Raw genomic sequence first — 23,008 nt, 5'->3', positions numbered from 1 at the left:
CCAAACTCTTTCTCCTCTGCTTTTGGCAAATTGTCTGAATGGACAGTCTCTGCCTGGTTTCACAGACAAACATCTCAGCTTACAGACTATGTAAGGGTCATCTTAAAGGCAGGAAATAATGCACTGAAAATACCCAGCTCAAGCTGGGGAACTTTGTCTTTCTGTTCCTATTAAAGTCCAGGATTATAGGAGTCTGAATGAAGCTAGGAAGAGCAAATACACTCTTTTTGTTCATCTTTTAAAATCTCTGCTGAACCAGAGGGAAAACAAACAGGGCGAAAAAGTCAGGTAAACACCTCTCTTTCCGTAGCTTCCCTCAGTAAGTACAGGTCAAGATCCACATGCTCCAAACCTGTGACCTTACTGCAACACATGCAGCTGCTGACATGTGTGGCTGGTCAACTACCCCAGTCTTCTCAGAGGGAGTCCTGGGCTGGCCGGGGGGCAGCAGTGGGAAAGGGGCGAACTGTTGGGGGGGTGTTAAAGAGGAGAAGGGTTTAGGGGGGGGGACTGAGTCTCTGTCTAATGCCTCCATGATCTCTCTATTGTCAAGGGGAGGGGAAATGGGCGTGACTGTGGGCTCACAGCTTAATTACCTCAGGCAACAATAAGTCTCTCACTTGTAATCGCAGGAAGACAGAGGGAGGCCGAGTCTCTGGGAGGAAGAGAAACTGATTCTGTCTGAGGAACAGGCGTGAGCTCTCAGTTTAGGACTCATCAACGGTGGAAAAATCCTCTGCAGTAGATGAATGACGTTACAGCGGGAAAACTTTGGCAGTTGTCTGCTGCTACTTGAATGGACACTTAGGGACTGTTAAAAAAATCTTCCTCTGCAGAGACATTGTCACAGCTGGAACACTTTCCGTATGGTCTTTACGGAAAATTGATTCTGACAGCAGGTAAAGCAAATAATATGAAGGAGGTCCACTGACAAAATAAAGGACAAACACAGAGGAAATATGGAATGACTCTGACTGAAGAGGACTTGGAATCAAACTTGCCAGAAAGGCAAGGGATATAGGGAAACAGAGACAAGTGGTGAGTGGGGCAATTTTCTGACCTGACATTTTGTTCAATATGCATCACACTGAATACTGACTGTGCTAGGCGCTGTGTTTTACCCTCAACACACAGTTTACATTCCCTTTAAAGGATCTTTAAGGATGTTAAAGCACACTTAATCCACTCTGACAGTATGGTATATTTTCTGTATTATGTGTTAAGGCCAATTTAAAGCATCTTGTCAGAAGTTGTACAGTGCAGGGTTTGACTAAATGTCCAACTGATCATTCAATTTACTCATCAAATTAGGATGTTTGGGAACATTGTTAGCTTGCATGTAATTTATGTAAAAAGACGAGGCTTGTTCATTTTTTTTTGATACATTCATTAACAATGTAAACCACATTGAAAAATCCACTTCACAACTCCTTTCAATAATCTGAGATTCAGATTAGCTGACTCAGCATGTTCTACTTTAGAAGAATTTATAAACAAATTGGACAACCATTTAGTTCTAGTTCAATTTTAACTTAAAATTTAAGGACAGTGCTTTTTTTGCTGAAACTTTTACAGTGCACTCAAAGGAAGCTCACAATAAACTGACAGTGTGACAAAAGTAATGCAGGTGCAACTGGGACATTTCCTAAAAATTAGGAGTTCCACGTGCCCCACTCTTTTTACTGAGGGATAGATATGGACAGCATGGAATAATCTCTATTGGACTCATCTTTCAGGAGCTTTAACTGCTAGTCAGACAACAGAAGACTAGAGCATCTGCCAGCTCACAGTTAGAGACCCACTGGTAAATATAGAGGAGTGTTTAGAAGCTAAAGAGCTGATATTTTTCTTAGGAGTTGGTGGAAAACAAAACAGAGCTAAAAGAGAGTAAATATTGTCTGACATTCATCTGGTGGACACAGACAACTCCACATGATCATGTTGCACTGTGTCTGCTGGATGTATAAATAGGCAACTGTTTGCTAACACATTTGCAATAACAATTTGTGGTGTGTAGTGGTTAAAAAAAAATAATCAATTAACATGCAAAAGTTATTTATCCTCAGTGTTACTCACAATGTGTGTATCCTTGAGGTCTAACAAACGCGTTGTGCATTTCCCTCCAAATAAAACCTTTGCAAAGCCTATCATTTAAGTAATCTAAAATCTGAATTTACTTGGTAGCAGTCCTCTTGTTTGTGCATCGCTTGTATTACTTGCCGAATTACAGTCGCCATCATTCATCTGTTTATGCAAAGCTGCTGGGATCTTCAGTATAACAGAAAGACACTGTTCCATGTCTATTTCCTAAACCAAAACCCAAAACCAATGGTCCACTCATGTTTTGGCATACTGGGTGGATGGCTCCTATTTCTGAAGATAGATGTAGATTTTTCTCACAGTGAGGCCAGTTAGCTGACAGTCTATGATGCTATGGCTTTTGGGTAAAGTGCAACGCACCACTAATCAAAGACTGAATAAATATTTCAGTAACTACTGAACAATCAAGCAGCATGTTGAGGCAGAGCAGGAAGATATTAGTCAGAGACAAATGAAAGGACAGATCTCCTGCTACATTCCATTCAGCTTCAGTTAGACACAGGGACTAAAATGAACTGCAATAATCTGACCAGTTACTTCAGTTCTTTAAGCTGCTCAGTAGTCAGCCAGCACTCGCTGAATGAGCTGAGCCGGGTGTCTCTTTCCTCTCTCCCTCTGTGGTTCTAAGAGCTCCACAGGCCTGTCATGCCTTTGTGTCCAAACGCGATGTGTGTTTGGGATTTGCAGTCGAATCAACTGGTGAGAATGAATGAGTGCCTGAAACAGACACACACTGACAAAGATAGAAAGAGAGAAGCAGGAGACGAGGAGGGATAAAGCATGCGTAACAAATGAATTACTTTTGTTGCAGTTGAAAGATTCTGACGTCAACCACAAAGGGCTGTGTTTGTTCTGTGTGGTCGTATTTGTGTCTGCTGACACCTTTTATAAGTCTGCCTGACACATGGTGATCTGGGTCTGGACGGATTTCATGGGTCCATGCTGCATTTCCCAGTGACCAGAGCTGACAGATGCCCTAACACTGTAGCTATGGACAGGCTTCACTATCATCTCTACAGAGAGAGTGAGAGTGAGAGTGAGAGTGAGAGTGTGTGTGTGTGTGTGTGTGTGTGTGTGTGTGTGTGTGTGTGTGTGTGCGCACAAAGAGGTTTGCGAGGCTTAATAGCTGTTGAGAGGTTTAGCCATGAACTGACCACTAACACACACAGGGAAGTTCACTTCCAGCATTTATGAGATGAGCGTGTTTAATATCCCGTGCTGGTGAGCATGGAATTTACGTTGTGTTCTTTTACACTTTGTTCTGAGCAGTTACTGTAGATTTGCTGAACTTGCTGCTACAAAAGACAGATGACAAGGTGACAAGGAAATGTGACATTCTGAAGGAGATGTGAGTAATTTTATTGAGGCATTTATATTATCTCATTGTACTTTTATAGAGCAGTCTAAAACCCAGGAAAATTATTTGAATGGATAATCAAATGACTATGTATAATGTAAAAGGTGTCGCTCAGAGTGACAAATCCACAGAGAATTATGATCAACACTCCTCAGTACAGTGGGGCGTTTTGTCCTCTTATGTCATTGTTTTGGTTTTGTGGCCCACAAAATCTGTTCTCATCAGCCTTGTTTCCAGCAGCAGCAGGCAACTGCTTCAGTGAAAAAGCTCTTAAAAGCCACTGTACACGACCTGCTCAGAACCAAAGACCAAACAGACACATTTAGAGACTCGCTGGTGAATGTAGTTGAGCATTAAGCAGCTAAATACTCAGATATTTTTCTCTTGAGTTAGTAGAGACTAAACCAGAGCTAACGGAGAATGAATAATTGACTTACATTCAGCAAACACATCTTCAAATGAATGGTCACGTTGTTGCTCTGTGTCCGCTAGATGTGTTTGCAAAGTCAATTTTGTGTTTTCAGATTTTTCTGCTACCCCAAGTGGCCAAAAACAAACAAACAAACAAATAAATGCAGTCTTAAGTACCTGACAGTTGTGAGCAACATTAGTTGTACCACATGCAAAATGCAATATTTGGGATGACAACCATGTAACTGCAAAATGTATGCAATGTGCTAGTACTGCTTCAGTGAAAGAAAGGAAAGGACATTTACTGATAATCTTGTCCCCCTCTGTTCCAGATATCATCTTGGTTCAGGTGCCATCACTGTGATGATTCTCCCTGTGGAGGCTTTGTTGGTGCTCCTGTTGCTCTCTGGACCAAAGTCCTCTCTCCAGGGAGACACTCAGGAAATTGGGAACAGTGATGAGATCCTGGAGAAAGAGTTTATTTATGCGGCAAAACGGCAAAAACGTGCAGTGGTCGACCACAGTGCTTCCCAAACAGATAAATGTTCTTACACATTTATTGTCCCTCAGCAGAAATATAACGGGCCCATCTGTGTGAACTCCAAGGAACCCGAGGCCCTGCTGGAGAACCGGGTCAATAAGCAGGAGCTGGAGCTGCTCAACAGTGAGCTGCAGAAGCAGCGACAGCAGATCGAAGCGCTGCAGCAGTTGGTAGAGGTAGATGGGGGTCTGGTCAATGAAGTCAAGTTACTGCGCAAAGAGAGCCGCAACATGAACTCCCGAGTTACACAGCTCTACATGCAGCTGCTGCATGAGATCATTCGCAAACGAGACAATGCTCTGGAGGTCTCACAGCTGGAGACCCGTGTGCTCAACCACACAAACGAGATGGGGAGGCTAGCTGCACGCTACAGCGACCTGGAACATAAGTACCGGCATCTGTCAGCCCTAGCAAGCAACCAGAGTGCCCTCATGGTGCAGCTGGAGGAGAAGTGTAAGAGGGGACACTTGTACGGTGTGGTGCAGGAGCGGAGCCGTCCTGTCCGCCCACAGCCCCCTGTGATCGCTCAGCCTCCCCTGCAGATGCCTGCACTGTCTCCTGGAGGCTACAGACCCTACCATCCACCTACCCACAACCGCCACACCAACAACCCCATGACTAATGAGATACAGAGTGACCAGAACTCCAAAGCATTACCACCTCCACTGCCCACAATGCCCAGTGCTACATACAGCTTTACAAACGAGCCCTCTGGTAAGTAGATCACCACACTGATACTTGTTCCTCTGAGGTCTATTATTGTAGCAAAGCAGCCACACATTGTGCAATACTTGCTGCAACTGATGTCAAAGTCCCTATAATATCCATATAAGTCTTTAGTTACTCATCGTGTCAACAGTTAGATTAGATTAAAATACATCTGACATACATTCCTTTTCGGTTACAGGTCTGACTTGACTCCTCTTAGTTCAGTAACAGTTAAACCAGACACTAAGGATTAAGTTTCTTGACTGGTCCATTGACCCGTACAGTGAGAGCATAAAAGTTGCAGATCCTGGCTGTGCAGAAAGGCTGATTAAAACGGGTAGCGTGAATAATATTGTGCAAAAGTTCATTTATTACACTAATTCAACTTAATAGGTGAAACTATATATATATAAAAAATACTATATAATTATATAATTTCGATGATTATGGCTTACAGTTTATGAAAACCCCAAATTCAAAATCTCAGAAAATTAGAATATTGTGAAAAGGTTCAGTATTGTAGGCTCAAAGTGTCCCGCTCTAATCAGCTAATTAATCCAAAACACCTGAAAAGGGTTCCTGAGCCTTTAATTGGTCTCTCAGTCTGGTTCAGTGGAATTCACAATCATGGGGAAGACTGCTGACCTGACAGTTGTGCAGAAAACCATCATTGACACCCTCCACAAGGAGGGAAAGCCTCAAAAGGTAATTGCAAAAGAAGTTGGATGTTCTCAAAGTGCTGTATCAAGGCACATGAATAGAAAGTTAAGTGGAAGGGAAAAGTGTGGAAGAAAAAGATGCACAAGCAGCAGGGATGGAGATGAGGCTGGAGTTACTGCATCAAGAGCCACCACACACAGACGGGTCCTGGACACGGGCTTCAAATCAAGCCGCTCCTGAACAACAAACAACTTCAGAAGCGTCTTACCTGGGCTAAAGGAAAAAAAGAACTGGTCTGTTTCTCAGTGGTCCAAAGTCCTCTTTTCTGATGAGAGCAAATTTTGCATCTCATTTGGAAACCAAGGTCCCAGAGTCTGGAGGAAGAATGGAGAGGCACACAATCCAAGATGCTTGAAGTCCAGTGTGAAGTTTCCACAGTCTGTGTTGGTTTGGGGAGCCATGTCATCTGCTGGTGTTGGTCCACTTGCTTTATTAAGTCCAGAGTCAGCGCAGCCGTCTACCAGGACATTTTAGAGCACTTTATGCTGCTTTATGTAGATGCTGACTTCATTTTCCAGCAGGACTTGGCACCTGCCCACACTGCCAAAAGTACCAATACCTGGTTCAATGACCATGGGATTACTGTGCTTGACTGGCCAGCAAACTGGCCTGACCTGAACCCCGTAGAGAATCTATGGGGCATTGCCAAGAGAAAGATGAAAGACATGAGAGCGAACAATGCAGAAGAGCTGAAGGCCGCTATTGAAGCATTCTGGTCTTCCATAACACCTCAGCAGTGCCACAGGCTGATAGCATCCATGCCACACCGCACTGAGGCAGTAATTCATGCAAAAGGGGCCCAAACCAAGTACTGAGTATATATGCATGATTATACTTTTCAGAGGGCTGACATTTCTGTATTTAAAATCCTTTTTTTTTTTTTTTTTTTTATTGATTTCATGTAATATTCTAATTTTCTGAGATTTTGAATTTGGGGTTTCATAAGCTGTATGCAATAATCATCAAAATTATATCAAATAAAGGCTTGAAATATCTCACTTTGCATGTAATGAGTCTATATAATATATTAGTTTCACCTTTTAAGTTGAATTAGTGAAATAAATGAACTTTTGCACGATATGCTAATTTTTCGAGTTTCACCTGTATAGCAAGCATGAGCTAAAGGACTAACTAAGAGCTGTCAGCAGGTTGCTGAAATCACCCAGACATTAACGCAAATCCCACTTCAATAAATGTGGTATCTTATGATTCTTTTGACTGCTCTTGTGACGATTGTGGGGAAAAAGTGGGTTAAGGTTAGGGCGCCCATTTGACTGACTACATTTGAAAACAAAATAGGGCATTACAAAGGCACGCATGCAAATACAGCTTACAGGAAATGTGCTCCTATCAAACACCTATTTAATGAACACATTTTTTATTCAAGTTATATAATTTCAATTTGAAATAGACAAGGATGAACTTCAAGAATTTGATCTATAATTGCCTCAGTTTTATTTGTGTTAAACTTAAGAGCCTCAGCTTGTTTTCTGAAAAATAAAATGAATGAGATTGATTATTGTGATTTCAATACATAATAAGAAAATAGAATTAGAAATGCTGTGTGAATCTCTACACATGCTTCTTAAAATCATTTCAGAAATCAATTTCACCATCCTGCCCAGATCTAATATATATAAGATAATAAATGCTAATAAACTGTTATTTCCAAGGTCCAGAATGAAGTTTGGCATATATAAGGTAATTCTTCAATAGAGATGGACTGATATTGCTGTATGTCCATGCAAGTGCAAATATCAGAGTGGTATTTGAGTTGCACATAAAAAAATTAAAAAATTACTAACAAGAACTCCTACAAGACCCTCTGCTTTAGCTAGCAAGTGACCTGACAACGGAGGTCTTATCAGAAATGAGAGGAATGAGAAAAGATTTGTTAGAAAGACATGTTTAAATTCCTGATGGTGTTGAATGAATAAATATGCAGTTGTGAGAAACTAGACAAAGCTGAACAAAGAGTTTCTGAAGACCGCAGTACATGAGCTGACAGGCTGCCAGCCTGTATGATAGGTAAATAAAGGCAAATTGAAGCACACTGCGAGGATTTTGCCAGCTGAAGAAAGTTACGATTACTGTTTGCTGTGCTGAATGTGTATTTGGTCCACGGGAAGACGGCCTTTTATTCAGTATGGAAAGCAACGGAGCATCTTAAACATCTGGGAATTACAGCACTTTCTGAAGTGGAACTCTCAGAGTAGGTACTACAACAGCTAGGGCGGGAGTAGAATAATTCACACGGGAGCTCCTGAGGGCCACGGAGGCGTTGTCTGGTTAAGTACGTCTGAAAGGAGGGAGATTCAACAGAATAGCGTATCTATGGTTTGAGATGTAAGACGATCCGCTACCCCATGTTAAATGGAGGTTGAACACCTTCCTGTTAAACATGCCTCCATTTCAGGCTAAGCTAAAAAACGTGCTTGCTCTGTTTTTGGAATTTAACGACAGGGAAGACATCCCCCCCCCAACAACACTGTGGGAGGCAGCTAAGGTAGGGTTATAGGGGGACATTATGGCTTTTCACTCTAATTTCAAAAAAGGCAGAAGCAGCTAAATGTTTTGAGCTAGAAAATAAAACAGGGATACCAGGAAAAAAAACACAAGGAAATAAAAGATATTCAAGATATACGCATGCTAAAAGAAGCCAGTGAAGAACTGAACAATCTCCTCACTTCTCCATTAAGAAAACAATGTAGCATTAAAAAAGTAAAAAGAAAACAAAAATAGAACCAGACAGACAAACCAAAAGAAATGTCACATGCCTTTGCAGCATTTTATAAACAACCATATTCTGAGGAAAACAGAGGGAATTTAGAAACAACTGATTAACTTCGAAGCACAGTAAAATTAACTTAGAAACATCTTTGTTTTGACCCAATTCATCATGAGCTGAACTCATAGATCTAGTTGAGGCATATCAAGATGCTGATCAGACAGCATGGGTATTGCACAGGTGGGCCTTCGGCTGGCCACAATAAAAGAGCACTCGAAAATGTGAAGTTCCATCACACAGCACAATGCCACAGATGTTGCAATTAATAATTTTGTTATATGTATAAAAGAAATTGAAGGCACAATTAAAAAACTCAAGCCCTATAAGAGTGCGGGCATAGATGGGTACACAAACTAATTCTAGTCCTTCACTGATTTAATAAACCCAATACTACAAAGAGCCTACACATAAATCCTGGAGAGAGGGGAATTGCCATTGACCTGGAGGGAAGCAATAATTTCTGAGATCCCAAAAGACCACAAGGACACAACAGTCTGTCTCTTATAAGACAACTGCAAAAATGGATGCATTTAACTCAAATCAGCAAGATCAGACAGGCTTCATAACCGGTCAAAATCATACAATACATGCAGACTTAACAGTCAGAAATGCATGGTGGTGAAAATTAATGCCTGTAAGCTATTGTAGATCAATCTACAGTATACAGCTTAGTTAGGTGGCATTCTGTCTCACTTGCAGGTCCTTTCAAAGACTGTCTAGGGGCCCTGGAGGGCGGATACACCACTAGCGGCATGTACCTCCTGAAACCAGACAACGGCAACCGACTCATGCAGGTTTGGTGTGACCAGAGGCATGACCCTGGTGGGTGGACTGTCATTCAGAGGCGTCAGGATGGCTCGGTCAACTTCTTTAGGAACTGGGAGACGTACAAGGTAATAACGAGGCTCTGAACTTAGAATGAGCTGAGAAGGTTCTTTATGCCTTCTAGATAGTTCCGACACATCGAGCTGCAAATATGTCAGTGTCCGTTGCACTAAATGGAGATAGGGACATCATGATGTTATTCTGGCATAATGCTTACCAGGTTCATCATCTTAGTTTAGCTTGTTAGCATGCTAATACTGGTATGCTAACGAGCACTAAACAATGCACAGCTGAGGCTGATGGGAATATCATTAGTTTATCAAGTATTTGGTCATAAACCAAAGTATGGGAAAAAATTTTGACCTGATGGTGTTTGATGATCCTCTGACTTTTCATCTAAGTTATAACAATTTATCACGCAACGAACCTGAATACCTGTATCATGTCTTTCAATCCATCCAATAGTTCTCAGACATTCACTCACAACCACAAACGTCAACCTCTGGAAACCACAATTGTACGAAATTACATGCACATTCATAAAGTAGATGGTAAGATATTTCACAGCATAAGTGAAAACTTTGACCTGCTAATGGTGCTGGAGCAAGAGTCAGGGGATTACCAAAGTCAGGAGGATTCATCCTCTGGGCACCTTGGATATCCGTCCCAAATAGTTTCCCAAACTTTGTGGTGGTGCTAGATGAAACATCAGGGGATCACTTAAGCCTTTGTGATAGAAAACTGTCGTCTTTATTTGTTGTCTTTAACATCATATGGGTCTTTGTCTCACATTTTAGAAAGCTCATGTAGGATATACACCCATGTTTACAGTCTGAGTAGTACTTCCTACTGAGCTCTAATTTTGTACCTTGCAGTGAAGAATATCCAAAACACTTTTTTTTTTTAACATTTACTAATAATGACTAAAAATAGTGTTCTTAATTAAGAATAATATAGAGAATTAAGAATTAAGAAAATCAATAACCAAAAATGTGACTACAGTAATAAATTGGGATAAAAGAAACGAATAGGGAAATCAAGGGGTGAAAACATAAATCTGTGAATCTGACATCAACCCAAACAAAGACCATATTAAAACAGCACAACAAACTGAATTTTAATCAATATAAAGATAAATACAAATTTCCAGTCATGTGTAGAAAGTAATGGGATTTCTTTGATAGATAACGTCTTGCCATCACATTGTGAATTAGCTGTACTTTTTCTATAAATCTAGTTGGGTCATCAAATCAAAACATAATTGCATCAATTTAAAAGTAATTAAGTAGTAATATAAGTATTTAAATAACTTTGAGGAAGTCAAACTGTACCTGTATTTCCAGGTCAAGAATTTATGTTTAAAACACCTTGTTAAAATGAGAATCTAAAATTGCTCCAAGACAAAAAAAAAAAATGGACAATTACATATCATCTATGTAACTGTGTTACCTGACACTGTGATGTCTGAGGATATTACCAAGAAGGAACAGGTATATAGAACTATTCCCTAGTCAATACAAAGCGTCTCCGGTATATATCCTGACAAAATACTGTCTAACAGTTATTTTGAGCCTGAGGGACTCACCTATTTCTTAGATCTATTCTATTCAAATCACAACAGCTATCTCATAGCTCTTATCATAAAAGAGCAGGTCTAGACCGTACACTGTGAATGTGATCTGTCAATTGAAATGCTGGTATATGAATATGATGAAGTTATCAACTTATTGTAAATTACAGGTAATTTACCAGTTTAGGAATAGATCAATAATCACAAAGGAACTCTTCTAATATGCTATTGTTATTCAGACAGTTTTTAAGACCTAGCTTCTGATGATAAATTGAAAACAATCACTGTAGATGCACTAATAAGACCAACACCCTGTTAACACCAGCCAAATATTGAAAACAGCAGTCAGTAGCACATTAGCAACAGCTGCAGTCCTACATCAGGGCCACACTTGATGCATTCAGCCACAGAACTGCATTTTCAAGCGCTCACAGCCCCCCCCCCAAAAAAATCAATGTAGTCAAACATACGTGCATACATTGGAAGAAATAGACTTGAAGCATAAATATGCTTTTGGTAGCAGCTACATGAGTGAAGCATGAACCGGTGCAGACAGTTGTGATGATTCAAATAGAAGTTTATCTGTTTGTTAGATGTGTGTTTGATGGACGACGTCCTCTGTAGACATCCTTTAAGCCGTTCAGAGGTTTAGTGGTTGCCATCTTGCAGGCTGACTTGTCATGAATGGGTGTAGCCAAAGTCCACTCTACTTACAGATTAGCCTCAGTTCCACTTGCATCTGTTTCACATTGTCTGTTTTTTCATATACATGGAAATCCTTGTTTTTTTAATAAAGCATTGAGCAACTACATCTCCCATGAGGTTTTGGTTTGAGGTTAAGAGTCATATGAGGAAGTCTAATACTTATGGCAGTGTGGTGGTTGGCTGTGCATCCTCCTTTGTGGAAAACAACACCAACACTTGGCAGTCCCAGCTAGTTGGCCAATTCAAAATTAACATGACAGTGGCTATGTGCATGCAATTGGCTAAAGAGTGCAGGGGATGGGTTTGGTAACACAGACACTGTCTAAACAGTAACATTATGAAATTCTAGTTAAAAAAAAGGAATGTGGATAAACTTTGGAGGAATTTGGAAACTGCCATAATGATATAAAAAAATAAAAAAAAAGACCTAACACAGTTATATACACACACACACACACACACACAGTATAAAGTTAAACAAATCAAATAATTAAAATGTCATTTAGCTCCCACAGCGGAAATCTATATACCAAAACAAACTGTTTGGCTGTTTGGTCTACCCCCCTCTGTAATATATGAGTAATCATAAAGAAAACTCAAGAAAATTAAATTTATGAGATCACAACAGCAGAGCTGTTCTTAGTGTTGCGGCCAGTTCGGTGATCCAAGGGCTTCATAACTATGCTGCTTCCCAGTTATAACCGATGGAACCCGATGTTACATAAATACGGGTGCACAGTGTGAAACATTTAGTTGCTAAAGATTAACATCCTGTGGCCTAAAGTGAGGACATCCCAATCTGGATACTCTTCTCAGTACTTTAAACTCAAGATCAAAGCGGAGTCCTTCCAAGTTGTCCCCCAACCCAATCATTCCCCATCCCACCCTCAATGAGTCAACACGGCACTTAAAGCCAATTACACGCTCACAACTGGCAGGGATGAGGACTCCCTCTTGATTAAATCCATGTGTCATGTAATTGAAGCCAGGCATTCCATCACAGTGAGCTCTGGTGGAGAGATTCTTAAACAGGTCCTGCCATTTTGCCGCTGCTCTTGGCCTCTCGCTCTGACATCATACCAGTCTTTCACAGATGCTTGGAAAACATGGGTGGTTTGTTGCTGAAGTCCACGGCTGTATCCAGGGGAGAAAAAACTGCTTCTTTCTTGTGAATTTTAAAATAAGAGCAATGTTGTGGCATTTCCTAAAATGCACGTGTTAGGAATAACCCGTTCCTACTGTCCCTAACTTATTTAATGTTTTTCTCCTTTTATAGCAAGGGTTTGGAAACATTGATGGTGAATACTGGTTAGGCCTAGAGAACATCTACTGGCTGACCAACCAGGGCACCTACAAGCTGCTGGTGACCCTGGAAGACTGGACAGGACGCAAGACCTTTGCTGAGTACGCTAGCTTCCGTGTCGAATCTGAGGATGACTTCTACAGGCTGAGAGTGGGCCGATACCATGGCAATGCTGGAGACTCTCTCACCTGGCACAATGGCAAGCAGTTTACCACACTAGACAAAGACCATGATGTCTACACAGGTGAGTGGAATGCAGTGCAAGAGGAGGTCATCATAACTGTTGGTGGACTTTTGGAATCTGATTCGATACATCGCGCAGTCTCCACAGTAGATCCAGCCACATATTGTCTATGCCACACCTTTCTCTGAATAGGGGTTAGGAAATCATAACTAGCTGTATTCAGGGTTAAGTTGATACAGATGCTGACCCTCACCCTAACTCCTTCCTCATGCCACCCTGCACAGAATAAGTGGGTATGATGAATGAGTACAGAAACAGGTCACATCACCCTTCTGCCTTCAGGCTATGGGTTTACAATAAATGGTACTTTGACAGCTAACAACGTTTGGTAGAGTTTATCTAAAATGGAAACATGTTGACATGTGAGTATTCATACTTTTATGTTTTAGGTTTTTATAGCGTTTTATAACAGAGAAGGCCACCTCACCTGAAATAAAGACGACCTCTACTAACATCAAAAGAAATCATTTCAGTAACAGCACTAAAGTGAAAGACACTGAAAGGAAGCCATAGAAGCAATATCAGACTATCTAACCTAGGCGCGCGCACACACACACACACACACACACAGATTCAGAAGCCACCTGGGTAATATCCGGTTGATTTCAATGATGTGAAAATGCTGCCCATAAATTAACTAAGCAAACCCGCGAGTGTGAATATGGATAACTTCTGCTCCTTGACTTATTAAAACGCAATTGGCTGACTTGAGTTAGAAACTCTGCGAAAGCCCCAATATTCTTAATATTATCAATATTAATCTAGTATTGGACAACATGATTGAAGAACTGCAACACTCATCATTACTTGTCATTCAGAGTGCATGCAAAAAAAACTGCTAATCTGAGTGGAGAAGATAAGAGGTTCCTGCCGGTGTTGATGTCTGATTAGAGAAAATAAAACGGTAACAATAATGAGCTCAACTCTGTAGTAGGATTCATATTACACAAGTATTGCATTAATGAGGAAAGGCCCATTGGATGCTTCTTGCGTTGGGCTCCACAAACAAGCACAACCTGGGATCCGGCACTTGCTTCTTGACATTTGAAACATATGCGGCCACTCTGACTGCATGTAGATCTTTGGCCAATGCGAGCCCTGGCCCAATCACTTCCATATTCACCGTATCCAAGACACACCAGTAACAATATAACCACCATATTTATAGACACAAAGAACAAGACAGCAAGTAGAAAACCACACGAACAACAGCGATGGTAAAAGTTTTATCAAAAAAATAAAATAAAATAAAAAAAAATGTGTCACGTGTGGCTTTCCCTGCTTTCTTATTCTCCAGCGCTCTTGTGTGCTCATGTGCTGCTGTAGGTTTGTCCACAGCACCCACTGTGGTGTCGTACAGCAATGACAACTCCCACATGGCCAAGAGCGTGATTTGCGCAAGCATGTACACATTCAATGTTACAGAAAGTGCATACACACTTGCAGGTGGGTTGGCCCACAAAGCAATACGAAAGCTTTACTGTTCTAGTAAATAATGCAGAATTTGATGAATACAGCAGGGTCGTTACACTGTTGGGGTCACTGAGGATCAATCCTAACCCTAACCAGCAGAAGACCAGATTGCTAGTAGGCTATAGTAGTTGGTCTGATTTGATTCTTCATGTCTCCAGGTAACTGTGCCCACTACCAGAAGGGAGGATGGTGGTATAATGCCTGTGCTCACTCCAACCTAAACGGGGTGTGGTACCGTGGTGGGCATTACCGCAGCCGTTACCAAGACGGCGTCTACTGGGCCGAGTTTAGAGGAGGAGCTTATTCTCTGAAGAAAGTGACCATGATGATACGACCCAGTGCAAACACCTTCCATTAACACTTCAGTCATTCCAAACTCAACAAATATTACCGGAAAAACATTTCCACCAAAGGGATTCCATTTCTCTTTAATCTGAACTTTTCTGTTGGTTCTCTATTCCCAATGTAGCTTCTTTTTTTTATTTCATAAAACAAGATTGCACTCAAAATCAACAAAAGCACACACAAACATACATTAAGTGGATGTAATCTCTGTCTCCTGCTCCATGGGGGCTTCTGTTGATTTGTTAATTTTGTTGATATACAACAAGAAACTTCAATAAATACAACACAAAATGTGCAATAGAATTTATTTGTTATGTAAAAAATAAAATCCACATTGCATCCACTTATGGTGCAAAAACAGTCCCTTTGAGATGATCTTCCCCCCTGATCAACCATTGGTGGGACCTCGGTTTTTGAAAAATGATTGTTTTGGTACTGAAGATTAAAACTTTCAAATATAGACAATTTATAACAATAAAATGTGCAAATACAATTTAGTTGCAGGTTTTCCAGGTAAAAGCAGCTACAGTGCATAAAATAAACAGTACAACTTAGTTATTCCCTCTACCTAAGGTTTACAGGTCTGTTTAAAATATCACTGTATTAGTGTGCAGATACAGTATGTACCAAGTACTCTGTGTATATATATGTTGTTTCATTAAGATTATTTTTATTGTCTTGTAATGGATCAACGTGGATGCTGAGGCTGATTGGTTCAAGGTAAACGGACTGTATTTGTGCAAGGTGCCAATCCCAAACACACATTCTCACACACCAATGCACAGGCTTTGGGAGCAATGTAGGGTTCAGTAACTTGCCCAAGGACATTTGAGCAAGACACTGAGCCAGAGTCGCTATGTAGATTTTATATGTTTTAATGATAAAATAATTAACAACAAACAAACTCCGTAAGGACTCAGAGGACGCTAATACAAGTTAAGTAATAGGGAGACAATATCAAACACTCACTAACACACACACCCTAAGGATGATTTCTGGACTTCATCAATAACCCATACCAGCAATAAGGGACAAAAGAATTGATTCTGCAATCCAAAATCGACCTACATTAATGGTTATGTTTAATTAACAATATAGAAAGAAAGTTTGATTTTAACATGCTGATTTTGACACAGGAACAATAAAAACTGAATCAAAAGGAATGGTACACAGATCCACCAGTCCATAAAAGATTTTTTATTTTTTTTTAAGTTGGAGCTGCCCTTCTCTCCTCATCCCTCTCAGGGGGACAGAAATACTGACATGTACTCATTTAATTTTATTATTTCAGTTGTATTATAGGTATATGTATGCATATATAGACATATGTACAGTACAAGTATGTGTGTTGCAAAAATATCAGATGTGAGCCTGTGTAAAACTGTTTCACTGGATATGTGAGGTGTCTGATATCTTTCAGCAACTGAGTAGGCCAATGTTTTAAACATTGGAGAATTAAACTATTAATTCTTTAGAAAGATATTCGAGCAAGAAGTAAGCATGGAACAGTGTAGGTAGGAGTGGTAAAGTTTTGAGCCAATGACGTCAGACACCCCTGGACTACAAAGCGAGAGGTAGCCAAGCACCCTTTCCTCTTCTGTGTGTGCCTCCAAGTCGCCACATAGACAATGCCCGAACATGCCGGACCTCCTGGGAGTTCAAGAGAGAAATGGAACAGCTGGCCAAGCTGCAAAATGGGACCGAGAATGTCCAGGCCACCCACACAGGAAACTCCACTGTGCCCCCCTCCTCCCTTCCAGCTAGAGATAACTAAAATAAATCGAGCGTTAGGTCAGGAGTAGGCTCTCCCTTCAATATAATCATGATGAATGAAATCATATCATGTATTTCACTCTGCCTCCAAATAACCATGAATGGTGCATTAGTGATTTCACTTGTCAATATTAAACTCACTCTTGTGTTTCCACAAATGAATACATCCTGCCAAGTTAATAAATGACTGCGCTATTAAGTACAATATGGTCCTGATTCAGACATTAATTGTTCATCGCTGTATTCATAACATTTAATCATGGTTGCATTTATCCATTCATCTGTGCCTTAGCTGTCTGAGTAATAAATGTTTTACATCCAAAGTGCTTGCCCTTTGTTTTCTGTAACTTACTTTCACTCACTTTCGCATCCATTCCTTATTTTACCTCTTACTACTTGAGTTCAGGTTAACTGCCTGTCAAAGCCAAGTTGTGCGTTATCTCTTGACTGACCAGCAAGAGAAACGGCTTACTGGTGTTATTTTGCAGACTCTGAAGTTATATCGCTGGACAAATAGTTCAAATGGTTCTGCGTGACCATTCTGACTATATTTCACATTTCGACATGTAGTTTCCCTACATATTTACTACATATTTTGGTGGAGAATGCGGAAAACTGCTGCTATTTACAAGTTGTGTGTTCATCAGCATCCACGTTGATCCACTACATCTGTATGTTATTAATCTTGCAATAAATGATGTACATCCCTGCTTGTGTTTCTAATGATCTGCACCAGCATGACTAGGAAGGCTAAACAACATTATCAGTCAGATCTCTCTGCCTGTAATAGTTCCACTAAATCTTGGAACACTATAGCATCTGTGAAAAACTCATCACACCTCCTACCTCTCCAGGTTCTACAGATGTACCATAGAGAGTCATATAGAGACCGTAGAGTCCACACTGACTTGCTGCATCATTGTTTGGCATGGGAACGGCCCAGCACATCACTGGGACCACTTTCCCTGCCATCGAAGGCTTTTACACACCAAGGTGTCCAAAACCACCAGATTCAAAAACAGATTTCTTTCTACAGGCTGTTCGCATCCACATTTAACCCTAAATATAGTTTCCAAGTATGTAGAAAGTATTGTCCTATGCTTGTTTGTATGTTTTCATTCTGTTTTTGTGTATTGCACTATGGTCCCAGAGGCACTATGTTTCATTCTTGCTTTTTGCAGAGGAGGAATGACACCCTGAAGACACTTAACCCCTAACTGCTCCAGAGGAGTAGGTTGGCATCTTGCATGGCAGCCTCTACCATAAGTGTATGGAATTGAGTGTGAATGTTGGCATGTGTTGTAAAGCGCTTTGAGCAGTTGGTAGAAAGGTGCTATATAAATGCAGTCCTCCATAATGGACACTTCAAGACAGATGCTAAAGCCATTAGTAAATTGTATGTATAAAATGTACTTCTCATCTGACTATGGTTTTTGAAGGTCAAGACAACCTTCCACAGACCTGCCAGTAAGCCCTGTGAGAAGGAAAAAAAACTGGTGTAGTTGGGAAAATTATGACTGTAAATTATATGAATTTTCATTTTAATATCTCTGTTCGAAAAACAAACCTATTGAGTGCCCTGTATATTACGTCACAACTGGACAATCATGACCCAAATGTACTGACAACATGTTAAAAGCCTTTTTTGATCAGTGGTCCATGTGTTGTGCATTATTATAAATGTGATATTTACACGTGTTTCATGATGCAGTACAATTAACAGAAAGAGAAATGCTTTAAACACCACCTGGACTTGTATGATGGTCCATGCAGCTAAATAAGCCAGGTTTTTACCAAAGCTCAACATGTTTTGAACTGAAATAAGATGGACATCTCTGTAATGGTGCTCTGTAGAAGCACACCTGGAATGTGGTGCAGAAGTGTGTAAATCCTTACAAACATATGCTGCTTGTATTTTGATATGGCATGTACATGGTGTTTTTGATGAAACCACTATCTGAATGACTAGAATTCAGACTAGTCAGGTGAGATGTTGAGGGGCTTGGAAACCACCGACTTTAAAAGGATCAGGGTGAGTGGATGGAAGACTTACCAAGGTAAGGAATACAGGGCACCATCTTCAGGGAGCGGATGTATTCTCTCATGCAGGTGTAGTTCTCTTCCTTGGATGTCAGATAGTTGAGCTTCTCAAATGTGGCCTTGTCTTTCCGACTGATCAACTACATCAGAAGAAAAATGACACAAATTAGAGTTCTCCTCCTCATTCATTCAGGAACTATGGCAGACACACAAAACCCATAAAAATACACTGTTAAAGATCTGACTGTTGCAGCTAAAGGATCATTCATAATGGAATATATTAAACAATAATTTCTCTGCCAACATATCTCAGTGGTGTTCTCCCTTTATAAGTTAAGTTGTTCTTGTTCTCATATACAGAGGTGGAAAGTAATTATAATTACTTGTGTTACTGTAATTGAATAGTTTTTTTGTGTACTTGCACTTTAAGTTGTTTTCATAATCTGTAATTTTACTTTTACTTAAGTATGTTTTGTTTGAAGTATTGTGCTTCGCTACATTTTAAATCGTAGTTCACAGTTTAGTAACTATGAAAAGTGCATGACATTGCTAATGTTGGTTGGCACTAGCAACCGGCTGGTAACTAGTTAATTTTAGGCCTATGTTAATTAAAAATTAATTATGCTAACACTTATGATACCCCATTACAAGAACCACCTGTTTGAATGTAGGGATATGACTTTAAATACAGTCCTGTGTTTCCCATTTTCCCAGTCCAGTGCGGCCCGCCATAGTCTCATAATGAAGCAGAAACATTCCCAAAAATTGTTTTGCACCATTGCTTTGGCAAAGTATCTGTAAAACGAACTAAAATTGAAAGTGCAATATGGTTTTTTGCCTTTATCAAATCTCAGAAGACTGCTATTCAATTAAACAGGCTAAGTATAATAAGTATAAATAACATATTAAAAAAGTAACTAGGTAACGTTTACTCTGAGAAAATTTTAAATGAGCTACTTTTTACTTTTACTTAAGTACAAGTAAAGTTAGTGGTGTAAAAATCTACTCAAGTAAAAGTTCATCAATGTAACAGTACTTTTTACTTAAGTACAATATTTTAGTACTGAGGTAGACTGATGCTGTGCAGTAATGTAGTAAATGTATGTAGTGAGAACCCGATATGAACAGGTAGGTTTGTACAGATAACAGAATATACACAGGTATGCAGATACATATAGTACACATACATGTATACAAGAATTCTAAAAATTAAATCAACAAAATGTGTGATGGGTTAGTACTGCCCCTCTGTTTACAAGGCACCATATGAATACTGTATGACAGTATGCGCCGTACATTAGTGTGTCGTGTCAGCCAGAAACATGTGGATTTGGTCAAACATAGCCAAAAAACATCCCAGACCACCTAAAAGAGACACCCAGGAGCACTGTAAATAATGTGTATTGCTGACTAAATAAGACACTTGTACAATACCACTGAGTAAGACACCCACAGCTGATTGATGGATTTAGCTCTCAAAAAATTGGTCGGTCAATCTAGTATGAGAGAATTAATCAGCAACTATTACGATAATTGATTTAGGTAAAAACTTATTGGTCTTATAAAATAATACATGGAATATTTTGGGGTTTTGAAGTGTTGCCAAGACAAAACAAGAAATGCGGAGACATCTTTGGCACTGAGAAATTCTGACGGGCAAGTTTAACTGTTTTCTGTAAACAATCATTTTATCAAGCAACAAACTGGCAGGATAATCCAAAATGAAAATATTTTTTAGTTGCTGCACTAGTGGAATATAGTTCTACTTTAATTTTTTAGAAATCAATAATCCAAGTGAATCTGCTTAATAGTTTTGAATCAGAAAAGTCAGAAGGCTCTGAAAACTACATATTCAGATGTCTCCACATAGTTGATTTAAGTTGGCAACCCTGCAACCTCTCTTCTTGCTAAATCTGTAATATGAGATTTTAAAAGCTTTCCTGCTTTTTGCTGATACAGTTTCCCTCTGTACTAAACATACAGAGTATTTCTCCTCGTGTCTGGCGCTGATGCACCCACTTTTCATGGTCTTATATCCAGCACTGTAAAATAAGGATTCACGTTCAAATATTAAAACCAGGACCAAACAGTTTGCACCGTGTTGGAGGGGAAGAGAAATTGATTACTCATAAACAGGTGTAACTAATGAATCTTTTTGAGTGGACAGCCAAGCACCATTTGCTATCTCTATTTTCTATTTTAAGATCTGATCCCACTAAAACCTCCAGCACAGTTTTCAGATCTGTCCAGTAGAATATGATGATAAACTAAACACTGAGGTCTCGGAGAGCACAAACAGGGAGCTTTTGGAATCCATGATCATTCTAATATTATATACAAGTCTGGAAAGTTTAAACAAAGAAATAATTAGGTTTGTCTGTGGTTTAAGGTCAGGTTACCTGAGCGGAGCACAATGTATCCTAACAAAGAATCAGTTTTCAGGTTAGGTTTCAGCTGTTTGGTTAGTTTCAAATGTTAGTTATTAACAAACTGCAACAACAGTCTGTGTTTGTGTGTGTGTTGTATGTTTGGGCAAGGGCAGTCATGCCCCACCCACTGTTCAAAATCCATACACTTGATCTGAAGAACCACTGAACATACTGCATACAAATCTGTCCCCGAGACTTTCTCTTTTTTAAATACACTGCACTTTCAATTAGTATCACTGTAGAAAAGTAAGAAATGTAGTCACTATAATTCAGGTTCAAGTTCAAATAACGTTCACTAGGGCAATTAGTTAGGAGCAGCCAGTAACAGATATTGATGGTTTGCTGATGCAAATAGAAGCAGTGAACGAAACTGATGTCATACCGCCCAGGTTTTGCTGAGTCTGAAGATGGGGGCGCTCTGCAGAGCAGACACCACCGACACCAGAGAATGAAGATTGTTCAACTCCAACAGTTTCTGGGAACAAACAGATATTTTATTATTTTTTGGCAATTATATTTTATTTTTAAACACGGAATGTACTATATTACCATAGGTTAATAACTTCACAGTCTCTTTGAACTGTGAATAATGCACTTCCTTCTGATTTCAATTAAAAACAATGGGCAAGGCGCCCCTATGACCTAGGGGTTAAGATGCTGACCGACACGCTCTGTTGGCTCTTGCTAAACAATACGTGTGGTCCAAATTTGTAAAATTTCACTTCTCACTTCTTATGAACCAGACGACTACTACTACAGCTTCTGCTTGTTTTTCATACATATTCAACATAGTCACGAAACGCTCTCTGTAGAGCAGTTTGTCTATTTGGGCTACTGTAGAAACATGGCATCGCAACATGGTGAGGAGGAATAAGAAGACCCGCGGTGTATGTAGATAGAAATGTCTCATTCTAAGGTAATAAAAACATAATGGTTCATTATGTAAGGTCTTTATATGCCACTGAAAACATAGTTATGGATCTTATATTGCATTTCTGTAAATAAATCCTCTTAATTACACACTTAACCTTTAAAGCATAAAGCTGGCATTACTCTGTATTTTTTTCTTGTCAACAAATCCCATGTGCAGACCCAAACCAATAACAAATGTATTCTACTAATAAGTGCTGTGTGTTAGTGGATATACTGTATCTTGGTAACTGAATCCATTACTAAATACACTTGCTTCAAGTAAATACACTCACTGGCCACTTTATTAGGTACACCTTGCTAGAACCGGGTTGGACCCCCTTCTGCCTTGATTCTTGGTGGCATACTCTCAACAAGGTGTTGGAAACATTCCTCAGACACTTTGGTCCATATTGACATGATAGCGTCACGCAGTTGCTGCAGATTTGTCGGCTGCACATCCATGATGAGAATCTCCCGTCCCACCACACCCCAAAGGGGCTCACTTGGATTGAGATCTGGTGACTGCGGAGGCCGCTGGAGTACGGTGAACTCATGTTCAAGAAACCAGTTTGAGATGATCTGAGCTTTGTGACGTCGTGCATTATCCTGCAGGAAGTAGCCGTCAGCAGATGATACACTGTGTTCAGAAAGGGATGGACATGAGGACAGCAGCCTGAACCGTTGATACAAGGCAGGACGGATCCATGCTTCCATGTTGTTCACGCCAAACTCTGACCCTACCATCTGAATGTCGCAGCTGAAAT

General features: G+C 40.0%; 2 protein-coding genes across 4 annotated transcripts in view; one reads left to right on the top strand and one right to left on the bottom strand.

Moving 5' to 3' along the window:
- LOC123981397 (ras-specific guanine nucleotide-releasing factor RalGPS1-like) overlaps window positions 1-23,008 on the bottom strand; it is a 131,994-nt gene that overhangs the window by 50,021 nt on the left and 58,965 nt on the right. The window contains exons 8-9 of the mRNA XM_046066186.1: window positions 21,715-21,807; window positions 18,917-19,043 (exon numbers count right to left, since the gene is read on the bottom strand). Coding sequence (XP_045922142.1) covers window positions 18,917-19,043; window positions 21,715-21,807 — 220 coding nt within the window. The remainder of the gene's footprint in view (window positions 1-18,916; window positions 19,044-21,714; window positions 21,808-23,008) is intronic.
- LOC123981399 (angiopoietin-related protein 2-like) lies at window positions 969-17,225 on the top strand. 3 transcript variants are annotated; one of them, XM_046066189.1, is made up of 5 exons: window positions 969-1,038; window positions 4,201-5,123; window positions 9,325-9,518; window positions 13,002-13,272; window positions 14,904-17,225. In XM_046066189.1, exons 2-5 carry the CDS (start codon window positions 4,232-4,234, stop codon window positions 15,101-15,103), a joined length of 1,557 nt encoding a protein of 518 aa, XP_045922145.1. In that variant the 5' UTR covers window positions 969-1,038; window positions 4,201-4,231; the 3' UTR covers window positions 15,104-17,225. The 3 variants fall into 3 exon arrangements, with proteins under 3 accessions (XP_045922145.1, XP_045922144.1, XP_045922143.1); XM_046066188.1 differs by lacking the exon at window positions 969-1,038 and adding an exon at window positions 3,179-3,321; XM_046066187.1 differs by lacking the exon at window positions 969-1,038 and adding an exon at window positions 3,179-3,448.

This window comes from Micropterus dolomieu, linkage group LG13 (genome assembly GCF_021292245.1).
Source record: "Micropterus dolomieu isolate WLL.071019.BEF.003 ecotype Adirondacks linkage group LG13, ASM2129224v1, whole genome shotgun sequence".
Classification (NCBI taxonomy): domain Eukaryota; kingdom Metazoa; phylum Chordata; class Actinopteri; order Centrarchiformes; family Centrarchidae; genus Micropterus; species Micropterus dolomieu.
Note: the sequence above shows the minus strand (reverse complement) of the source record. Positions and strands in the feature narration are given on the sequence as shown.